The 22,535-nt window shown below is 37.6% G+C and overlaps 1 protein-coding gene and 1 pseudogene across 1 annotated transcript; both read right to left on the reverse strand.

The window, feature by feature from the left end:
* LOC149841763 (GCN5-related N-acetyltransferase 7, chloroplastic-like) overlaps positions 1-7,915 on the reverse strand; it is a 49,742-nt pseudogene extending 41,827 nt beyond the window's left edge.
* A 5,711-nt stretch (positions 7,916-13,626) lies between these two features.
* LOC149841764 (putative E3 ubiquitin-protein ligase XBOS32) lies at positions 13,627-21,743 on the reverse strand. The gene is made up of 10 exons (XM_090001160.1): positions 21,051-21,743; positions 20,902-20,961; positions 20,385-20,456; positions 20,106-20,281; positions 19,837-19,997; positions 17,170-17,228; positions 17,019-17,065; positions 16,556-16,696; positions 14,885-14,979; positions 13,627-14,369 (listed from the first exon to the last, which is right to left on the reverse strand). Exons 1-10 carry the CDS (start codon positions 21,243-21,245, stop codon positions 13,861-13,863), a joined length of 1,515 nt encoding a protein of 504 aa, XP_089857286.1. The 5' UTR covers positions 21,246-21,743; the 3' UTR covers positions 13,627-13,860.
* Positions 21,744-22,535: the final 792 nt, after the last annotated feature.

The following is a 22,535-nucleotide window of genomic DNA, read 5'->3' on the forward strand; positions in this document are numbered from 1 at the left end:
CAGATTAGAATGCCAGACAGGCGTCTGTTCCTTAGTGTGCCAGACGACATATGCTTGAACGTTCGTCCAAACTCAAGTTCACCAGCATTCGGGGCTGATTTTGGCCATCGTCGAAAGTTCTTGGTATGTCGGCTCCCCATAAATTGTTCTTGCTGCTTTTGGGTGCGATTGCTGGATTTTTCTTTTGCTTCTCAACCAGCATCCAGGGTCAAAATTTTCCATTGCCAGTGTTTTCGAGGGTTGACGACAGTTGACATCGGGTTCGAGCCTTCGTCGGCAGACATGAGCAATCATTCTGGGTTTCCCGGTGATTTATTTGGGCCTCAGGCATTGCCCTCCAACTCAAATGATTCATGTTTTACTCGACATGGGATGAGTTGGTCGAGTCAGGCCTGGCAATTTGGTTTTCAAACCGATTCGGCGTGCCATTGGCCAACTTAGTTGGGATTAGCAGTTTGGCAATATGTTTTGGTTGGTTCAGCCAGTAGGATTGTTTTGGCCATATCCCAGACTGGTTTGGTTCGTAGTCGAACGATTGTGTGACCCAGGTGTGCTTAGGGTCGATTCAACCTTGAGCCCTTTCGTTTTACTCGAGATGTTACCATGCCATTAGCTAACTCGTCCGGTCAGGCTGGTTCAACCCTTTTTTGCAGGCTGGTTCGGCCTTCTAGCGGGCCGATTTGGTCCTTTTATAGACCGAATCAGGCCAATTCGGTGCCATCCTTAGTTGGCTTAGTCGAACCTGGCTGTTTTAGCCCCTGTGCACAGGACCGATTCGGTCCTACACTTGTCGGGTTGTTTCCTCACATGCAATCTGAGCTGGTTTGGTGCCTAGTCAGGGACCGACCTGGCCAAAGCTGCATTCGGATGATGGGGAAGGGGCTACTGATCGATTGAATCCCCATTTGGATTTGAGGGGGCTGAATTGGATCAGACTTGATCTTATATTTTGAGCCAACACCCATCCTTATGCGATTATTAGGACTGACTCAATCTGAGTCAGACCACTTATGGGACCTACAGGTGGGTTCAGCTAGGTTTGATTGGCCAAACTCGTGCATATACTTGGCAATAAAAAAAAAATTAAGGGCTTTATTGTTCAAGTTTTTTTTTTCATGCATTATGGGTCACTTTTGTGGGTCAATTTATGGCTACTTGTCGCCTCATGTACATTATTGAGTTTGCCTTATTGTTCATATACATATATTGACATATTTGAGCATTGGTATTGTTTTTTATTCTCGATCCAATATTCTAAATTGAAATAGTTGAATAAATACGTTGCCAAAGTAACCTTTGTTGCAAAGATTAGTTCATTTTAGAATATTATGATGTTTATATGTTTAAGGTTCATGCGAATAATGATTGGCCCAAAGAAAGATTATTATTTAGCTGAACCCAAATATTTAGTTTCAGTAATAAATATGGGATAATTATTTGGGTTTTTCATGTAAATAACGAGTCAATCCAAAGAAATGCTTATTGTTTGACAGGACTAATTGTCCATGTTTAGATTATTGTATAGAGTATACCATTTATAAGTTGACACTTTTGTCTAAAGACTAAGTGTACATGTTGTGTTGGGTATCTTGTTATAGGGTTCACCACTGTTTAAATATGTTATTGCATGTGAGAAATGTATGTTAATTGTGAGTTTGTTTGTTCTTTATTTAGTTAATATATCTACTTCTACGATATCTGCAAATATTAATTCTATTTCTGTTTTGAGCAGTTCTAATTTTAAGAACTGGAAAGAGAATGTCATGATTGTTCTTGGATGTATGGATTTGAACTTTGCACTACGAGAAGATCAACCACCTGATCTTACAGATAAGAGTTCTGCTGAGGATAAAAAGAACTTTGAGCGGTGGGATCGATCTAATCGCATGAGTCTCATGATCATGAAACACATAATTCATGAATCCTTCGGGGGCACTATGTCCAAAGAGGTGAATGCTAAACGTTTTCTTGAAGAAAGTAAAAAGCATTATGTGAAAAATGAAATGGTTGAGACAAGTACTCTTCTTTTGAGTCTTGTCTCAATGAGGTATAAGGGGAAAGAAAACGTTAGGGAGTACATTATAAAGATGTCTCATATTGCTTCAAAACTCAAGGCACTAAAGTTAGAGTCGTCTGAGGACTTACTCATGCACTTGGTTTTGATATCCCTTCATGCACAATAAGTTAGTTTAAGGTCAGTTACAACTGCTAAAAAGAAAAATAAACTATTAATGAACTTATTTTACACTGTATGCAAGAAGAGGATATGATGAAGCAAGAGAAGACATAAAGTGTTCATTTAGCAGTAACCTCTAAAGACAGGTTTAAGAAAAAGAAAAGGACTAAGGAAGTTGCAGTTGACTCTCAATCGCAGAAGAAATAGAAAAGACATAAGGACCCAAAGTCTAGTTATTTCTTTTACAAAGGGAAAGGCCACATGATAAAGGACTGTACTAAGTATTATGCCTGGTGTGTGAAGAAAGACACGCTCTTTACTTTGGTTTATTCTGAAATTAATTTAACTTTTGTGCCCGAACACACTTGGTGGATGGATTTTGGTACTACCACTTACATAAGTGTGTTTATGCAGAATTGCCTAAGGTGTCAATTGTCAATTGATGTTGAAAGATTCATCTATGTGGGCGATGACAAAATAATTGAAATTAAGGCAATAGAGACATTTAAGTTACTCTTAAAGACTAAAAATTATTTAGATTTGAAAGAAATATTTATTGTGTCATCTTTTAGGCAGAATTTGGTTTCTATTTCTATTTTAAATAAATATGGTTATTCTTGTTTATTTAAAAATAACAAATTTAAATTGTTTCTTGATTTAAATCTTATTAGGACATGTTCTTTATCTACGATTGATAACCTTTATTTGCTTAATATTGTTGTCTCATATAATAAAATATTGTATTTAAGTTCTTGTGGTACAAAACAAAAATTAATAAATGAGAATTTTGTTTTATTATGACATAAGCGCTTAGGTTATATTTTTAAACAAAGAATTAAAAGGCTTGTGTCAAGTGAGATTCTTGATTCTCTTGATTTCACTGACCTTCAAGTTTGTGTTGAGTGTATAAAAGAGAAAAGAACAAACAAAAGGAAATTAGGTGCATAAAGGAGAACAAACATCTTAGAACTAATTCATACAAATATTTGTGGACCCTTTCTTATGACTTCTTGGAATGGTCAACAATATTTTATTATGTTTATAGACGACTATTCTCGTTATGGGTATCTATATTTAATTCATGAAAAATCTCAATCTCTTAATATATTCAAATTGTTTAAGGCTGAAGTTGAAAACCAACTTAGCAAAAGAATCAAGGCTAGCAGATCTTACTGTGGTGGTGAGTACTATAGTAGATACGATGGATCATGTGAACAATGTTCAGGGTCCTTCACTAAATTCCTAGAGGAATGTGAGATCGTTCCTTAGTATACCATGTCAGGCACTCCTAGCATAAATGGTGTAGCTGAGAGACAAAATAAGACTCTTAATGATATGGCAAGGAGTATGGTTTCACATACTTCTTTACCAGAGTTCCTTTGGGGAGAAGCATTAAAGATTGTATCCTATGTTTTGAACTGGGTACCCTCTAAAGCAGTAACCAAGACACCATATGAATTGTGGACAGGTAAAAAGCCTAGTATGAAATACTTTTATATTTGGAGATGTCCAGTTGAGGCTAGGCCTTACAGGTCATATGAAAAAAAAAACTGGATTGCAGAATGGTTAGCTGCTATTTTGTTGGGTATTCTGAAAGATCTAGGGACTATAAGTTTTATGACCCTACGAATAAGTCTTTTTTTGAAACAGAAAAAAATTATTTCTTTTAGGGTGTTGAGTTTGGGAGGAGTGATAAAGTAAAATACATTGCTTTTTAAGAAGAATCTCTTTCTCTTCCTACAATTATAGATCACAATTATCATATTTTCATTCCTAATATTGTCCCACAAATTCGGATCAATGCAATGCTTTAGATATCCTTATCAAAAATCAAACTTTTACTTCTGGAGTTCAAAGTCAATAACCTTAAGAAATAGTGACATTTAGAAAATCCACTGGAGAGAGAAGAAGGGCAATTTCAGATGATTATATTATCTTTATACAAGAACATGAGGGTGATACTGGCCTAAGGAAAAATGATCCAATCAACTTCCATCAAACTATATAAAGTTCTAACTCTCAAAAGTGGATTAAAGCAATGCATGAGAAAATTAAATCCATGAGGGACAATGATGTGTGAAATCTTATCTCATTACCTGAAGGTGTGAAACCCATTAGTTGCAAATAGATATTTAAAATCAAAAGAGATTCAAAGGGTAATGTCGAAAGATATAAGGCTCATCTTTTTACAAAAGGGTTTACTCAAAGGGAAGACATTGACTACACAGAGTCTTTCTCTCTGAATTCTATGAAAGACTCTTTTAGGATTATGATGGCACTTGTGGCTCATTATGACTTAGAGTTGCATTAGATGGATGTTAAGACTGCATTCCTTAATGGAGACATCAATCAGAAAATATATATGGTCCAACCAGAATATTTTGTCTCAGGCGATGCCAAGAAAATAGTTTTCAAACAAAAGAAATCCATCTATGGACTTAAGCAAGCTTCTCGTCAGTGGTATTATAAATTTTATCAAGTTGTCATCTCATTTGGTTTTGAGGTGAATGTGGTTGATGAATGCATATACCATAATTTCATTGGGAGTAAATTTATTTATGTGGTTTTGTATGTGGATGACATATTGCTTGTCAGTAATGATATATGCATACTATACGAAACTAAGAAATGTTTTACAAAGAAATTTGAAATGAAAGATCTTGGGGATGCCTCTTTTGTATTAGAGATCCAAATACATCAAGACCGTTCTTGGGATGTTCTTTGATTATCACAAAAGAATTATATTAAAAAGATTCTGGAAAGATATGGCATGAAGGATTGTAAACCAAAGAATACTAATATTGTTAAGGGAGACAAGTTTAGTCTCACTCAGTGCCCCAAACACTAGTCTGAAATTAAGGTTATAAAACAGATTTCCTATGCATTAGCTGTGGGGAGTCTTATGTATGCTCAGGTATGTACACGTTCGAATTTAACATGCATTATTAGGATGTTAGGTAGATATCTTAGTAACCCAGGTATGGATCATTGAAAAGTAGCCAAATGGGTTATGCAGTATTTATAGATTACAAAAGGTTACATGTTCACATATAAGAAGTTAGATCAGTTGAAGATCATTGGGTATTCTGATTCTGACTTTGCGGGATGCCAAGACCGTCGTAGATCCACGTCAGGCTATGTTTTTCTATTGGTTAGAGGAGTTATTTCCTGAAGGAGTGTCAAGCAGACACTCATTGATTCTTCCACCATAACAGCAGAATTTGTAGTTTGTTACGAGGCATCCAACCATGAGATATGACTACGTAATTTTGTCACAGGGCTTTAAATTTTGGATAATGTTGAAAGAGTGCTTAAGTTATTTTATGATAATAATTCAACAGTACTATATTCCAATAACAATAGGAGTTCCTTGAAGTCAAAGCATATTGACATTAAGTTTCTTGTCGTTAAAGAAAGAGTGCAAAATTGTCAGATATCGATAGAACATATTGGCACAAACTCCATGATTGCGGATTTGCTTACTAAAGGTTTGTCGCCCAAGGTCTTTCATGAGTATACAACTTGTATGGGTGTCTTAGCATTTTATGATATGCTGGTTTAGTGTGAGTTTATATCTGGACATTCTATGATATAATAAAGTTTATTTTGCTACTTTGGTATAAAGTTAAAGTTCAGTTTAATTTTGTACTCATTATGTTGTGATCTCAATAAAGTTTTCATGAAGAACCAGTTGAAAATAGGCATGTTTGATCACATTTCATGTAATTTCTATACTTCATATTTGTATTTGATCCATGTTATTTGGTTATATCGATATACGTGATCATTGATGGATTCAATTACGTTATTTGTAATGAAGATCACTTTGGTTTTATGTTGACATGATCAATGGACCAGATTGGTAGAGATATCAATTGATAAGAGAGTATTTTTTAGCTCATAAGGTTACAATGTGTGATTATAAGGTTATATATGTAGCCCAAGTGAGAGATTGTTAGAAAATCGTGTGAGCCTATATATGGTGAACCACACATTCTAAGACTGTCTTAGGTTCAAGCCCAGTTTATTTGATCTAATCTGGTTGGGCCTTGTTGATATCTTATATAGTATAGTACACTATGTGGAGAGACTTGTTTTGTCTACAATTTTGTAATCGGCTAAATTGAAGACAGACTCCTAATCACATTAGGTTATAGTCTACAAACCTTACATAATGGTCCTCTCTTCAGACCCCTCATAATCAGAAAGAGAATTCAATCCCTTTCTCATTAAGTTTAGAGAAAAGAAAAGGGCCACATATATAAGTTCTGAAAGATCATACCTGTCAATGATCTGTCAAAGCACTTATGAATTCAGGTATGCTTCCGCATCAAGTTTTGTTTTTGTTTCTGTTTCAACGATTTAGCAAGAACATGTAAATCGGTCATCTTTAGTTTTAGATGGATTTCTAAATCCAACACTTAGTGCATATTAAAGGAAGAACCAATAGATCCATTCACTTGAACCACGATATGGGCATTAGTGATGGGCTCTTTCATCCATTCAATCCATCTTTTACTGAATCCCATACACTCACAATGTCTTGAATAGGTAGTGGTGGTTGAATGAGTCAAATGCTTTTTAGAAGTCGATCTTTAACATGAAATAGGCATTTTATTTATTGCAACATGTTGTGTACATTCTTGTTTGCAATGATTGTGCATTCCTAGATCCTCCTGCCCTGTATGAACACCTTTTGTGAATCCCCGATGATGTTGTTAATGACCTTTAGATGCGAAGCAAGAGCCTTAGCTCCAATCTTATAGACTGATGCAAGTAGGGAGACTAGTGGAAAATCTTTAATCTCTAGGGCTATTGATCGTTTAGAGATGAGGACTGGGATTGTTTTGTTGAAGGATTTGAGAAGCATACAATTGAGAAAAAAAAATTCTAAAGAGGTTCACTGTCACATGAGGAGTGCTATCCCAAAAAGTTTAAAAAAAGTCTAAGGGATAGCTGTCATGACTGGGAGCCTTCGTAGGAGGACGGTTCCAAACGACAGCCTTGATTTCTTATAGGGAAAAAGGGGTCAGCACTGAGAGCACCTCTTGATGCGAGAGTTTAAGGAAAAGGCTGCCATAATGGCACACATTGTTGCTGTGAGGGGAGTCGAATCATTGCTAATAACGCTGCATGATTGTTTGGAGAATATCATCACCAAAGAAGGCTGCATGCATCGTTGATTTTAATCACCCCGATTTGATTTTTCCTGTGTTGCTGAGATACAACTTGGTGGAAGTATCGGGTGTTTTGATCACCCCACCTTAACCAATTGATGCTGACCCTCTGCTTCCATTTGAGTACTTCTTGAATCACCCACTCGCGAATGAGTGATTCGAGTTCTACCATTTTAGAAGTTATCTGTTGAAATCGTGTAGAATCCTAGGGTGTGGTAGAAAGTTCACTGGAAATACAAGTTAGATTCTTGTTCCCACCAGTCCATATGTTTGAATTTGTTTATCATGTCCTCCTTGCACTAGTTGGAGATCAGACCCCGAAGGTTGACAAGCTTTTTGTAGAGGATCTAACCAGCCCATCCGAAAACATTGATGGGCGCAGCCCACCAGCATCTGTTATTTTCACATAGATGCAGTTCTCTAAGTCACCACCCATCAAATCTAAATTGGTTCTGAGAGGAGAAGCTATCACCGCAAAGAACCAGCTGAGGGCTGTGATCCGAGATGGATGAGGCAGTACGAAGCCTTTGACGTCATGGCAGAGGACAAACGAGTACCCCATGCATGGTTTCATCCTCTTGTTGGACCATGTGAATGGATTATTATTATTAGTTAACAGAAGGTCGATGAGTACCGGTTGCTAAATGAATTTTCGAAACCCTACGATTGGCCGAATGAAAGTCATGGGATTATTGCAATCAGACTGGGAGAGGACGCTGTTGAAATATCCTCCAATCATTAGTGGAGATTGATAGAAGGTAGTGATCATTGTAGAGAGTTCTTCCCAGAAAACAGTTTTCCTAGCAGATGTTGAGGGACCTTAGACCACCATGAGATTAAGGTTTCTGTTGTGTTTGTTGGGCAGCTTGGATGCAAAGGGGAAGGGAGAAATGGCCCTAACTAATGGTGGTGATATGATTAGAGCGTTTTCATAGTATTAAAAAAATAAAAAAACTGATTGAATAAAAGTTGAATAAAAATTAAATAAAAGATTAAGGAGAAATTGAGAAATAGCATGCTTATGTGGTTTGACCAAAAGCCTACATCTATAAGCTCTAACATCCTCTCTATTTTTCTTTTTAATTTATTCAATCTTTCAACTCATACATTTATACAGTGACATTATTCAGATAAATTTTTTTATCTACAACTAATATGAAAGATAATGAAGATGACATAAGAACAAATGATAATTTTGAAAACTAATGATAATTAAGTGATCATCTTTGGGATTACAATTGCCCTTCAAAATAAACAATTATCTTGAAAATTGTTATTTGTGATAGGTGATAATTTCACCACACCCTCTCAAATTGGAGGATAAACTAAGATAACTTTCAACTTGAAAATATGAAAATATACGTTGGAATCTAATGTAGATGATTGAACCGATCAGCGTTCCAGTGATCATAACGCAACAATGAAGCATCAGACGAACAACGTGAATATTATAGTACCAACTTCGATGAAGGTTTTCGTCACAACGTAAAGAAAGTTTTCGCCACGAGAAAAGTAACTCAATTATGAAGGCCCACAGAACAAAAAAGAAAGAAAAAGAGCGTAGTTAGGCATGCGTTCGGTTGATAACAGACTTCACTCGTTAATTGACGAGGAAACAGAGTTATGCTGAGAACGGACTAAACTCATTAATTGACGAGGTAGAAGAGCTACGCGTTTCATGTAGTATTTTAAACTTTACCTTCTTTCTTACGTCGTTCCCTGCAAGTTGGTGCAGTGAAAAAAAATTAGAGAACAGATAATAGAGAATAGAGAAGACTTGTCTGATGGGGTCTGATGGGTGCAAAGTCCCAAGGTTAGATATTTATTCACTGTAGGTGTTCAGGATTTGGATCTCATGTACTTTATTGGAGAGAGAGGCTGTATTGTCATATCCATCCATCGAAAAGAGCAAGAAGATGATGACGAGGGCAAAGAGGAGGACAAGTCAAGAACAGGGACGTCATGCCCAATAAGATTTTTATAAGGTTTTTTTTTAGAATAATATGAGGGGAGTGTCAAATACAGAGTACACACAAGAAAATAAGCCTAGCCTAAGAATTACCCTAGCCCTAGAAAGTAGGAACCCTAACCAAATGCGCCTTCATGAATGATGCAATCCATCGTAGCTGAAGTTTGACTACTCTTGGCCTTGAGTGATCGCAAGGCTGTTGCAGACATTGAGACAAGCATAGCTGTGTCCTTCAGTATATTCTTCAAAAAGTTGTTCATGCCAAGCAGGTTATGACTATGATAAGTCTTAGATCAATGAGAGAAAAAAAGTCTTGTCGAAGTTGGAGGATGAGCTCAAGACCTATACAAGACTGGGTTTGCCTCGAACAGTAGACTTGGTGAGTGTTTTTGGACACCTTGACAAGGGTCTAGGTCATGGAGTCTTAAATATAAGTAGGCCACTTTTGCCAGCCAGGCAAGAACCTGGTTGCCCCAAAACTAGGTTGAACCAAGAGTAACCTCCCATGTCTTACAGCAGTTTGCACTCAAGACGAGCCCAAAACAATCCAAACCAAACCTACTGTTAAGACTCAACCTAGCCAATTTGTGACTCAAAAAGCCTTTCAAGACTCGACTAACTCGATCAAGCCAAGAAGAGTTCCACTTCGGGCCTTGCGAATCATCGAACCTGCCTGGTTCAAAACCAAAGTGAGACCAAGACCGAGTTAACTGAGCCAGTGGAAAGCTTTTTAGCCCAGGTCTTGATACTGTACTCAAGACTTGGTATGAATCTTCCAACCCTCTGCCAGTTCTAGTAGATATGCATAAGGGTGTCCCAAAAGCCAATTGGAATTTTTCTATTCCTAATATGCAGAATATAGAACGTTCTCTGTATAAAGATGAATTAATTCTCGAATGAACAAAATTGTCCTACAGGCCTACGAGAAAGAAATGGCCAGGTGGGTGGTGCAGTCAACTAATGTGTCTGCCGTGCCCCGTGCCTGAAAGTATCAGAAGAAAATTGCGTGTTTTAAGAGGTAAAAGATGTAGTTTTTGGGAAGTGCAGGTTAACATGATACTACAGAGATGTACGTTTAACTCTCAAATCAGTCAGCAACTTTTGTTATATGGGTTAAAATTCTTATTTTTCTTCTCATGCACTTTTTTGTATTTACTTTTTCTAAATTATATAAAGAATCTGTATCCAATATTCAACACTACTATATATATATATATACGTGTACATTTATAGAAGTATGGTAACATCCCATTCGAATTAATTTTGTAGCTCTTCTCGCTCCTTCCCTTCTTAGATTTCCTCCATGGTGTGCTCCAGAGATTGTGGGCTTGAGGGTCGGACTTGCATGGCTTCACTTGCTTACTGCACAAACAAGAAGCCTAGTGACGGACCTTGTCCTAGCATCTGCAATAAGACCATATGGAAGTTTTGGATGATCTTGATGGAAATTCGGTGTTCTCATGTTGTATCTAATAAGGAGATATGGTGCTATCTCATCTGAGCTTTTCACACAAGTTTTTTTTTTATCTTTTTTTTTTCTTGACCTTGCAAGACTTATTTTTTTTAAACAATTTTATTGGCCGCTCTCTACTCCGTTTAGATTTTAGAAAATTGCTTTTACTCTCGTCAACCTATCCATCTTCTCTTCTTTTGTCTATCCCTCTTGAGCTTGAATTATGTCCAATTATACCTTGATAATGAATGAAAGTTTGAATCTGTTTTTTGTTTGCACATATGAAGTTATCTTTTGAGAGAGAGAGAGAGTTGTATAAAATTTTGAGCAAAAGAATGGATGGAACGTGGACGACAATTATCAAGTCAACCCCATATAGTTTGGAAGAGAATCCAGAAGCATTTCTCAGCAGTTCAGATAATAATGTAATTTGTGAGGAGAAGAGTTTGTCCCGTAGCAGTTAAAAGAATGTAAGCAACTGTAAGCTAAAGACTGAGCAAGATAGAAAAGGATAATTAGATGTCAAGGTTCTGCCATTTTTATAGCTGCATTTAACGTGATAACTTCAAAAATTCCTTATGATTTAAAGAGTAATCTCTGATAGTTTAATGCGTTACTGCTCATACTGATGACTTCAGTGGCCTGGGTTTGGCGATCATTGTGCTGATCATAAACGACTATGTTTCTCCAAATTAATATAATGGATTAGGTGAAGAATCCGTGGATGAAAATGGATTACTAATATGGCTTGGTTTGCCCATAAAACCTGGTCTTCATGCTGCAACCAGTACAACTTAAAGCTGCCATATGAACCTCACTTGAGTAAAAATAGAGGGTCTCTAAAGAGGAAGAGCAGATCGGGTCAGCATGGTGCACATTGATTCTATTGGACGATTGGTGTATCCCACTATCTATGGTATCTTTAGTTTGTGCATGAAGAGCCATCCCAATCAAGTCCCTTTCCTTCTTGTACCATCCTTTGGACATTCCTAATCCAAGGTGAGAATACCAGAATACAGGGCCCAAATATCACCTACATAGAGCAGGATTGGGCCTGGCTGAGCACCAATTCATCCTTACCCTTAACTTCAACTGATTCTCACTACCTTTTGGTTGGCACAAAGTCAATAGCTAACACATTCCTGACCTAGATTGGATGTGCACCAAGTGTTGTTGGCGTCCCTGACAATCACCTAGTCAACTGAAAGCTCAACCTGACCTACTTTTGGAGTGTTCAATTGAATGAATCCCACCCCTCACTAACCAACTGGATGCAAATCTGAGTCCTGACCCCAATTCCATGATTAGGCATTGAAACCCTCCATTGTCCAAGTCTCATGCACATCTATTCCTAGCTTTTAGCTAACTAGATGGCACATGAAATATGGAAACAGTGAAAGACAATAATACAATAGTTGATCACTTTTCCGGTCAGTTGATCACGACAATAATACAATAGGTCTAATGACTGGCTTGTTAGCTGGTTTGAAGCGTATCGAAAGGATGTAAAGTATCAACCAACAAATGAGGATGGTAAAATTATATTTTGTCCGCACCTTCCTACTCGGTTCCCTCTGCCTCACGCACAGGGATTTTGTTCCCTTTTTTTTTTGGATTTATAACCCAAGAAACCACACCCTGAAGAGTTGGTCGCGCTGGCTCAGCCTGCCATTCCTACGGTTGTCCTTCTGGCGGCATAAAACTCCGAGGCTAGGACCCCGTCCCCGGGGCCTATATATGGTGGGGGTCAGCTTGCGCAGAGAGGAGACGCCTATGGGAATCGATTCTTGAACACCCATCTAGTAGCCAGGGCCCCAACCCACTACACCAACCCCCCTTGGGGCACAGGGATCTCTACCCTTGTCCGGGAAGATTCTTACATGAAAAGAAACCAAAAATGTGTGCCTCACCATCTTCTGGAAGAAAACATGGGTGTTATATTTTTTTCCTCAGCTAGGCCAAGAGAAAAAAACCCATCACCAACTGCACATTAGCAGGCTAGTCCCTGTCATCAAAGAATATAGCCAGCTTTGACGCTGTGGCAGGGGACACCCTCTGTGGGTTTTCAAATGTGGTCGTCCTATTTCAAGTGACAAACCATATTTGGCTCTAACCACGAAGGTGAAGAAGCCCTTTTAGGCATCTTATCCTTGTCTCTTCTTTTTCACCCTTTTTTGTGTCTTTCCATTTTCTTTTCAAACTTTTGTTCTCTTTTTTGGTTGTCTTCAGTATGTTGCACTTAGATATGGAAAGTGAGAATTGTCATCATGTTCAGAGTATTTTCGGCGGAAAAAGGAAAAAAGAATTGCAAAAAGTAATTCTTCAGTTTTTTTCCAAAAGCAGACAACACTAACGGATTTAAGAATAGTACTTCTTACTACCTAACATTATAGGTTGAATGAGAATCCTAAGAACCTTTAGCTGAACTAATTATGTTGGTGTTTTTTTCTATTTTTTAGAAACTCTAATTCAATAAGATTTCTATTTACCACCCAATTTCTTAAATCAACCCCTTGTCTAAATGCACCTTTAAGAAGCATGAATATCATGGTTGCTGACTACTATTATTATGCTAAAAAGGCATTCTCCAATGCCATGTAAGACAAATCTGTGTGTGTGTGTGTGTGTGTGTGTGTGTGTGTGTGTGTGTGTGTGTGTGTGTGAGATGCATGTATGCATCTGTACAACATGCATAATCAGAAATATGCTTGCACGGCCAATTTCTTCTATTATCCTATTCTTCTGTAAATCCTCCAAGCATATATGGGTAACAAATGTATGCACATCTAATTTGTAAGAGTTTTGTTCCACTAAACATGGCATGCACACAACTGTCAAATTTAGAATCTGCTTGACTCCCTTGAACAGAATTTCCATTGGATGTAAAACCAAATTACTTAAATTCACACATAAAAGGTAATGACCCAGTAGGAAATGGGCTAGAAAACACTTTTCATACACAGTTGCATCACGTGGTTTCTTGAATGACTGAAAATGCTGATATTTACAGTCAAAGACATATCGGGGAAGAATCAAATTCTTAGCAACAGCACACACACATAGCAAGGATGCATGTGAACAAACTTCAGCCACTACCTGTGCCAACATACTGGTTCAAGGAGAAACAATTCCCAGATCTTCTATTCTCAATGTGGGAAGCAGACCGCTGCAACCGTGAACGCAAACCTAATTGGTTCTGTGCTCTGTCACTGCAAGGAACCAAGGATGGACATGTTTCGGAACCACCCATGCAAAGGCTGGCATTGAGTTTCATTGATCCAAACCTCTGACAACGGAAGGATGAGGATGCTAATGGTGAAATTCTAGTGCAATTGAAGTCTGCTCTGTATGGCTTTGACTGCAATGAACCAGGTTCAGCTGGTTCACCTGAGAATGTTGCACAGAAAGAAAGTGACAGGCTTGGTCTACCAACTTCCTTAATTGGCTTGGTACCCGGTAGCTTGATGAATGATGCTATCCCATTCCGACAGAAAGGGCAAGGTATTGAGCCTGAGGGACCAGATGAAGTAGTTGATGTGCTGTTTGTACAACAAAGGTACAGCGCACATTGTGTGCATAACTCGTGACTGCAGCCTGCAATCATAAAACACAGGAAGAGACAAGTTTGATGATCCAAGCAGGAAAATATCATACAAACCATAGAAATACTTTAAGGATCATTTTTAGTAGCACAGCTAATACTATGTTAATCTACAGAACAAGAGACAACCAATCTTTATTACAATCCTTGAACGACCCTGTTAACAATTTAACCTCCTGAAAAAAAGAAAAAGCTAGACCCAACTTTTCTCCCCCAATATCCACTTTATCAATTTCACATGTCAGACTGTTTGCCGTTCAACCATCTTATTCAAACACAATCCTGCTATTTGAGTGAACTATTAGCGTCGTAATCACTCTAATTTAAGTGAACTAGCCAGTAGCCACAGGTCCCCTCTGGTCTGGACAAACAGATGGACCAAAAAGAGTAAGCAGGTGAAGGCTAGATGACTGTCATCTTAGAATAGATCTGAGCAACCACCAAAATGTCTCAATCTTCAAAATTCACTCATCAAAATTCATAACAATTATGAACGGCCAAGTTATACCTTCCGCTGTTACTGAACATTTCCTTTCTAAACAAACAGAGCAAGGGTCAACACATGTTGGTAGTGCATCATGGTGGTTCCTCCATCCACATTCCCTGCAAGAAAGAGAACATTGTCCGCAGTCAGGTGATATAATCTTAAACAACACCAAATATTAATTTGCAAGCAGATAGAAATCTAAAATGTTTGGAAAATTGACTGATACAACTGGAAGATGAAAAGTGCTACAGTTGTCAACCTTTGACATGCCTACCTCAACCATGATGAAAGAAGCAATATTAGCTTATGTACTATAATCAACAGGAGAAATATTTCCAAAGAAATTAATGGCATCCTTGATTTTCCACATTTGTAATGATTCGACAATCATAGAAGTTTAAACAACAATAATTTACCTATAACCTTCAAGAATCAAAAGTCATCAGTATTGTGTCAGATACAATAAGCAAACAGTATTTTCAGATAGCCATGGTTTTGATCTTTAACAAAAGGTCACCATGGTTGCACTGGTCACTATAAATTCATATTATTCATGCTAGAATATGGAAATTTTTACAACTAAACTCCAAATAGAATTCACCTTACTCTTGAAACAAGGACACGGGAATTGAGGTGGACAGCTGCCAACGGTAAGATAAGTAGTAGGATCATGAATACACTTATCAACCTACAATACCAAATTGTGGTGATGATTCCATCTACACATTCGGTTGACAGCCATTTTAGCACCATCAATGGTGGGGATTTAATGGCATTAACAGCACATATTAAGCCTAAAGGTTCAACAGTACCAAATTCTTCATTCCTTGGTCAAAAACCTAAGTCCGAAAACTTGAGCTAGATTAGGCTCAACAATTTGAAGAAAGAAAATAGTGATCTTGCTGCCAAAATCAATGCTCTTATCCAAGAAAAACTTTCTCACCTAAGAATTGAGATGCATCAATGTTCTTTTGATGATACATCAAAGGCTCAAAGCATTGCTTTTGAGAGTTGAGAACTGCTCCTAATTTTACAGAAAACAGCAGCAAGCATACGGAGGCAAAAACTTTAAAAAAAATTCCTCATGTGCAGGCAGCTTAAAAGGAAAGAACCCAAGAGGAAGGAAGTTGAACTTGAGACAGCAAAATCCTTGTCCTACATGGAGGGCCATGAACTAAGACAGTGGTCACCCCTCAAGCATGTTCAAAGGAAAAAAAAGAAAAAGAATAGAGAAAAAACAAATCATAAAAGTACCATTAGGAAAACAGAATAGGGGAAAAAACAAATCAAAGAAGTAATATTGAAGAAAAACAAGTTGTATCTTCCAATGTAGAATAAATCCATATGACAAATTAGTCCATTTTTAATACATTAATAGGATAAATCCAAATGAATATATGAAGGCAGAATTAGGACTGCAGAACACTCACTACAGCAGCAGCCTCTTCTTAAAAAGAAAGAATGTTTGATGAGAAAAGATCAACCATTATACTGGTGAAGACCTATATATAATGGGAAACAATCAACTTTTACATGACAAAGCTGCAAAAGAAATTACAAGATAGGTAAACAAAAATAAAGGAGCTTCATTGTATATTGCAAATGAGATACAGTATTTCTAATGTAAACATATGCTAAAGCTATAGAAGAATAACAATTAATACTCAAGAAAAAACAAGAAACGGGAGATACCTTGCAATCTTTACAATGCTCATAAGGGGAAGTGATAAATAAGGTGAAGGAATAAAATATGGCCGGTTTTCTGGCTGCTTACTAAGAACACCTTCAAGCCAATGTCTATTCCACAAACGTGCAACAAGCAACGGGGTCCAACTTTTGAACATGAAACATACATACAAAAAAAAGGATGATAAGAATTAAGACTTTAAAAACTAAACAACTGAATCTTTAATGTCCTAAAAGGTAAATCTGTAGCTTATGCAACTCAAATCACTGGGATAATACAATTCTCATCTATGTCACATGGATATTCCATTTTGACTGCTGTTCCATGTCCCGTTATATACAAGTCATATTGGAAATTTCATAAAAATGGCCATATCCCTGTTTCTACAGCCATATCCATGTGACATAGATTCTCGCTTTAGTATTAACAATCATAACACTTTCTAATATGCCAATGTTAAAGACATACCCATTTGCATTTTCAGCAGTCAGGCTTGCACCTCTAGAAATCAACACCTGTAATAAAAAACGCATGGAGGAAGTATAAAAATATTGGTGTAATGTATAAAACGAATTTCCAACAGAATATGCTAGATACAACTAAAACCAAATGTAACTACTTGACAACACTCTGCATTTCCTCCGCATGCAGCATAATGAAGTGCTGTGCTTCCAGCACCTGTCACAAGCAAAAACAGAAAAAAAGATGAAAATGTATAAGAAACATATATAAATTGTATAAGCACAAAAAAAAACAATATGGTCTGAAAAAAATTCAAGCAAAAAAAACTTAAAAGTGAAACACTGCTCATTTAAGGTGATCTCCAACTTGCAGGTCAACATACACATACATCACATGCACTAAACAAGAAGTTGGGACACAGGGAAAAGTCTACCATTGTTTAACATTGGAAAAAATATTATTTGCTGAGTCTCTGAAATGAGGAAAACTAAGTGAGATTCTTAAGGAGTAAAAGGATCTTCCTAGGAATGGTTTGTTTTTTTGGAAATTAAATTGTACAAAATTGGTTAGAAGATTAGAAATGTGTAAATCATCATACTGAATTTTTTCTATTGCTAATTTGCTATACAAGCCATATACTGCCATGGTCATCATGCTAATAACATTATTGATATTATTATCTCATGCGTCCTTTCCAATAGAGGTTTGAGATGCAACTCAGTTAAACCAACCTCCCTAACTTAATCATTGACCACTGTCACATATCTTATTTTTGGTTGTTCTTTTGTCTAGGTTGAGCACCACAAGAAGATCATCATGTTAGCTTTATATTCGTCATCATGTGGTATGAGAACCACAGAATGTGGCAAGTGTGTAGGGATGTCGATGGGTCGGATGTAACCCAAATCTGAATCCGATTAGTCAGATTCAGTAGCAAAATCCAGATCCAATTAGAAATTGGATTCGGATTTGGTATTGAGTTTTTCATTGTAATCCAACCCAAATCTGACTAAAACCCGAAACCAGTTAAGTGTAAATATTGGGTTTTAGGCTAGTCCGATCCTCTGGGAAAGCAACCGTAAGTACGGCAAGCTTAGCCAGCACAACTAAGTCTTTGATCCTGGGGGTGGTTTCCCCATTCCTCATGGAAAAAAACTAGTCCGATCCAGATTCAGTTTTAACTTTTTCCATCAAACTCTAAATCCGATTATGTCGGATCCGATTTTGTTTTATCTTTTTCCATCCAAATCCGACCCATTGACATCCCTATAAGTGTGGCATGTGAGGGTAGAATCATAGGCTTCTTGCACCTGAATATGCTGATGTGATTCAACAACTCTTAACGGATTATACAGATTTGATTAATCAAGGCAACAGTAGTGCCTCAAGAGGATACACAGACCATTTGTTATGCAACAAATAAAAAATAAATGTCATGATGATAGGTTTTAGTTATCACGTTTCAGCAAATCTGATCAATTCAGGATTAGCTGGTCCGCTTGCATATGAGAATGATCGCATCAAGAAGTTGATTGACACAACAATGAGAGAATGAGATTTGGAACTACAGAACTTGAGAGGAAGTTATCACTGAAAAAGTTTATGTACAATTTCTATCCAATTGAGAGGCTGTGCTGAGGGCAGATGCAGAGTTTCTTAAAGCTTAAAGGGATATAGATAAACCTTAACTTGGCACAAGATGAGGAGGACACCACAGGACTAGTTTCATTTCCCAGGTTATCTGCAATTTCTCTAACAAAGATACTGAAATTGATATCTAGGACAGCATCCTCATCTTAGATAAGAAGCATGCCAAGTAATTCTACCAGCTCTATGCACAAATGGATGAGGACCCAAGCATAATCAGCAGAGAAACAAAAACGAGAAAATCTGTCAAAGGAATGAGATGTGTTTGAATTCTCCCAATTAGTACTAAAGCAGACATGCATGCAAAGACAAATATATGACTTCTACACATTCTAATACACCCTTCAACCTCATGGAAGTCCAGTATTATCATTAAAGATTGCCCAGTAGGACCTCTAAACTAAAGAGTGAAAATTGACTTTGAGTAATTGATCAAGTAGAGAATGATACTTCAAGATATAGTGTTTAAGAATGAGCATCAAGCCCACAACGAAACCCTGGAGTCTGGACATGATTAAATGATGAGCTCTTCCTTCCTGCTTTTCGAGGAAATAGAATCCATAGAAACATGGAAGCTGGCAGACAACTAAACCCTTCTAGCCTAATCGAGAAATGTTACACTCATAATGAGAAAACTTATACAGACTAGTCACTGAACATATTCAGCAATATGATGAACTGAAGGAAAAAAATACAAACTCAGGTGTCACCAGCCTATGTACATAATGCACAACAAATGCGTGATACTTGCAACAAGGTGCCAGAATACTAGGAAAGCGACTTAAACCTCTAATTCTCTAAAGGAGCGTAGGATCACGATCATGGAAGGGTTACAAGCATCCAATAAAATGAATTATAGAAAAGTAAGATTGGAACATTCAAAGAATATTGTCATTTCCTGTCAAACATAAAACCAATAAAATCCCCAAAATATGACAATATTCTGAAAGTATCCTTTATCCACAACAAGAAAAACGAAGATAACCAAGAAAGAGAACTTAAAGGTTGAACCCCAAATCACTAGTTCAATAGATATATGCGGATCTGGAAAGCTTGGGCACTCAAAAGACCTAGAGTTTTGACTGGAAAGCACAAAAGAACTGTAAAATGTGAAGGAAGTGGATCAATTAGAAGCTTCAAAAAAATGAAGCATGCACTTGGAAAATAAAATACTTACCGATCAGGTCAATTGTTGTCCCATCTTCCACAGTCACCTTAGAAACACAGGCTCCCAGATCCAAAAGCAACTGCAGGCACTCAACATGTCCATTTAATGCCGCCATATGGAGGGCGGTTATACCACCATCTGCTGGCTTGTTAATAATTCTAGAGAGTTCACTGGTAGAGAATGAAGAATAAGAAAACAATGTAGAGCGTCAACTATATGCCTCCATGCATACTAAGAAGCAAAGACATTGAACTAATGATTTAACACGATGGACATACCCCTCATCGAATCCCATACTAGGTGCTTCTTTCACAGACCCTCTCTTTATAACATTCCAAATTCCAGCCACACTAGGAATACAGTCTGCAAGGAGGAGCCGGATGCAACGTGAGTGCCCATTCAATGCAGCAAAATGAAGGGCAGTGCCACCATTGAGATAATCTGCTTTATGGATCTGCAATCAGAACCTCAAAGGCATGAACAAGGGATCTTACTCTTGTTCTAAGACAGGTTGCAACTCGCAAACACCAAATTCAGGAAAAAAGTAGGAAACATACGTTGGCCTTGAATAGGATGAGAGTCAGAACGACTTCCCAGTGACCATAATGACAAGCCTGCATTAGTGCTGTCTGTTCAAAAATGCCAAGCAGATCATGGATCAACATTCTCTGTGTATGACGGTAATTTTTTTAGCATTTTTTCAAACATTCCACTATTTTATTTCTCAATATTGACATGTCTAAACAAGGAAAAAGGTCTTCATTAATTCATCCTTTACATCAATATACCGTCACAGCTTCTTCTACTCGCCACCAATTAACAAACATCAAAAAAAGAAAAAGAAGCAATAAGCAATTTCTCTCGCCTCCAAGATATCCATGATCTCTTTTTACTGATTTCTAGCAGGTAACTATCAAACTCGAAATTGAAATTATGAGACAATGCTGATCTTGATCTGTCCAATAGTTAATTCAATATAGAAGATCAGGAAAACCGTATTGTTATTCTTTCTATCCAAAATCAACAACACAGAATCAACCAACATAATTCAAAATAGCAGCAGAAAAACCACACCTGCCCGCGATAATTCCTAAGATTAATGTCCACCCCTGATTCCAGCAAAAGTGAAACAATCTGGAAAAAAGGAAAAGAGTACAAAACAAACCGTTGGAGTAGGAAAACAAACTGGATGATTCCAAAAAATTGACAGTCCGTCAACATACCTCATGGTGTCCTTGTGCAGCCGAATAATGCAGAGGAGAATTACGAACTCCGAACGTCGAATATCTGGCGAGTCGGGGATTGCATTCCAATAGAGCCTTCGCTTCCTGAAAGTCTCCATCTCTCGCGGCGGAAACCAGACGCTCCCCCGACGCGGAGCATCCAAAGGAATTGCCCATCATGCTCAGAAACTTCATGATTCATGCAATTCCGTTCAAACCCCGATACAGATTGAATAGAAACCAAGAAAACGGGTGAAAGAAACCCGGATTTCCTTCCACCCAACAATCCAAAACCCATCAGAATCCCATCGTTCCCGCCTATAATTCATCAAGATCCACCACACCCATCTGCCCAAAACAGAAAACCAACAAGTTTTCTCCTCGTCCGATTCCTCAATCCGGCCACATAAAAGAACACAAACCCATTATTACCACCCACAATCCATCAAAATCTCCACGATCCCACCGCTCAAAATCGAAACTCAAGAGGGTTTCATCCTCAGAGGGCAAAAAACAAAGCACCCACCTTCCAAGAAAAGGCAAAAGGGATCACAATTCTCTCTGTTCACGACCACCGCACCCAGAAGGAAAGAAATACGGTGAGAAAAAGAGTGGTGAAACCAAGAAATGAAGAATCGAGCCCAACTTTTAGGGAAGGTAAAAGCAAGAGGTGGTCTTTTGTATCTTAATGATGAATCTGTAGCGGCACCAAGACACAGGCATTTACTGCACTCGCCACCCCACACCAACCAGGCCTGAAGGTAAAGCGCGTCTTCGTCATCATTGGTGGTAACCAAGTCAACTAACCGGTAGCCTGTTTTGGGCAGTGCGAGGAATTAGAGGGGTGGCGTCTCTCTCTCACTCTTAGGTTTTTTTTATACCATTTCTTATATTTGGTTTTCATTATAAGCCTGGATTATGGCTTTATAATGAAAAGTGAATGTTTATGCAGAATAAATGATTATCGGTAGCTCTGCTGGAAAAAAATATTATCCCTAGCTCTCTCTCTTTGTTCTTTTTTTACTTCGGTATTTTTTTATCCCATTTCATATTTTTGGTTTTCATTAGAGGCCTAAACTATGGCTTCCTATTGAAAGAGGAATGTTTGCTTAGAATAAACGATTTTCCCTAACCTTTACAGTTGCTCTCTCTCTCTCTCTCTCCGTTTGGTTTTTGGCTTTTTGGAATTTGACATTTTGAGTTTTTATCAGATGCCTGGACTGGATTATGGTAATGAAAGGGAGAATGCTTGTGCAGCATAAATAATATTTCCTAACTTTCACTTTCACTGTATTAATGTAAAGGTGATGAGCAGAAGGGAGAGAATTATTATGATAAAGAGATGTGGTCACCACAACTCCCGCCACTTCATATTTTTATGATATTGGCCAGTGAGATGGATGATAACTTTTGGCAAGGAAACAAGTGAAAGATACATTTTGCCTAATGTGATTAGACAGATTTCTAAGCTTCCTTCATTTGATA

Source organism: Nuphar pumila, chromosome 3, assembly GCF_984573655.1.
Source record: "Nuphar pumila chromosome 3, dmNupPumi1.hap1.1, whole genome shotgun sequence".
NCBI lineage: Eukaryota > Viridiplantae > Streptophyta > Magnoliopsida > Nymphaeales > Nymphaeaceae > Nuphar > Nuphar pumila.

Excerpts from the sequence above, each read along its gene's own strand:
- LOC149841764 (XM_090001160.1), bottom strand. The coding sequence starts at position 21,245 with ATGAAGTTTCTGAGCATGATGGGCAATTCCTTTGGATGCTCCGCGTCG. Across the intron at positions 17,229-19,836 it reads GACAACAATTGACCTGATCG|GTGCTGGAAGCACAGCACTT; the intron begins GTAAGTATTTTA and ends TGCTTGTGACAG. Across the intron at positions 17,066-17,169 it reads GAAATGCAGAGTGTTGTCAA|GTGTTGATTTCTAGAGGTGC; the intron begins GTAGTTACATTT and ends TTTTTATTACAG.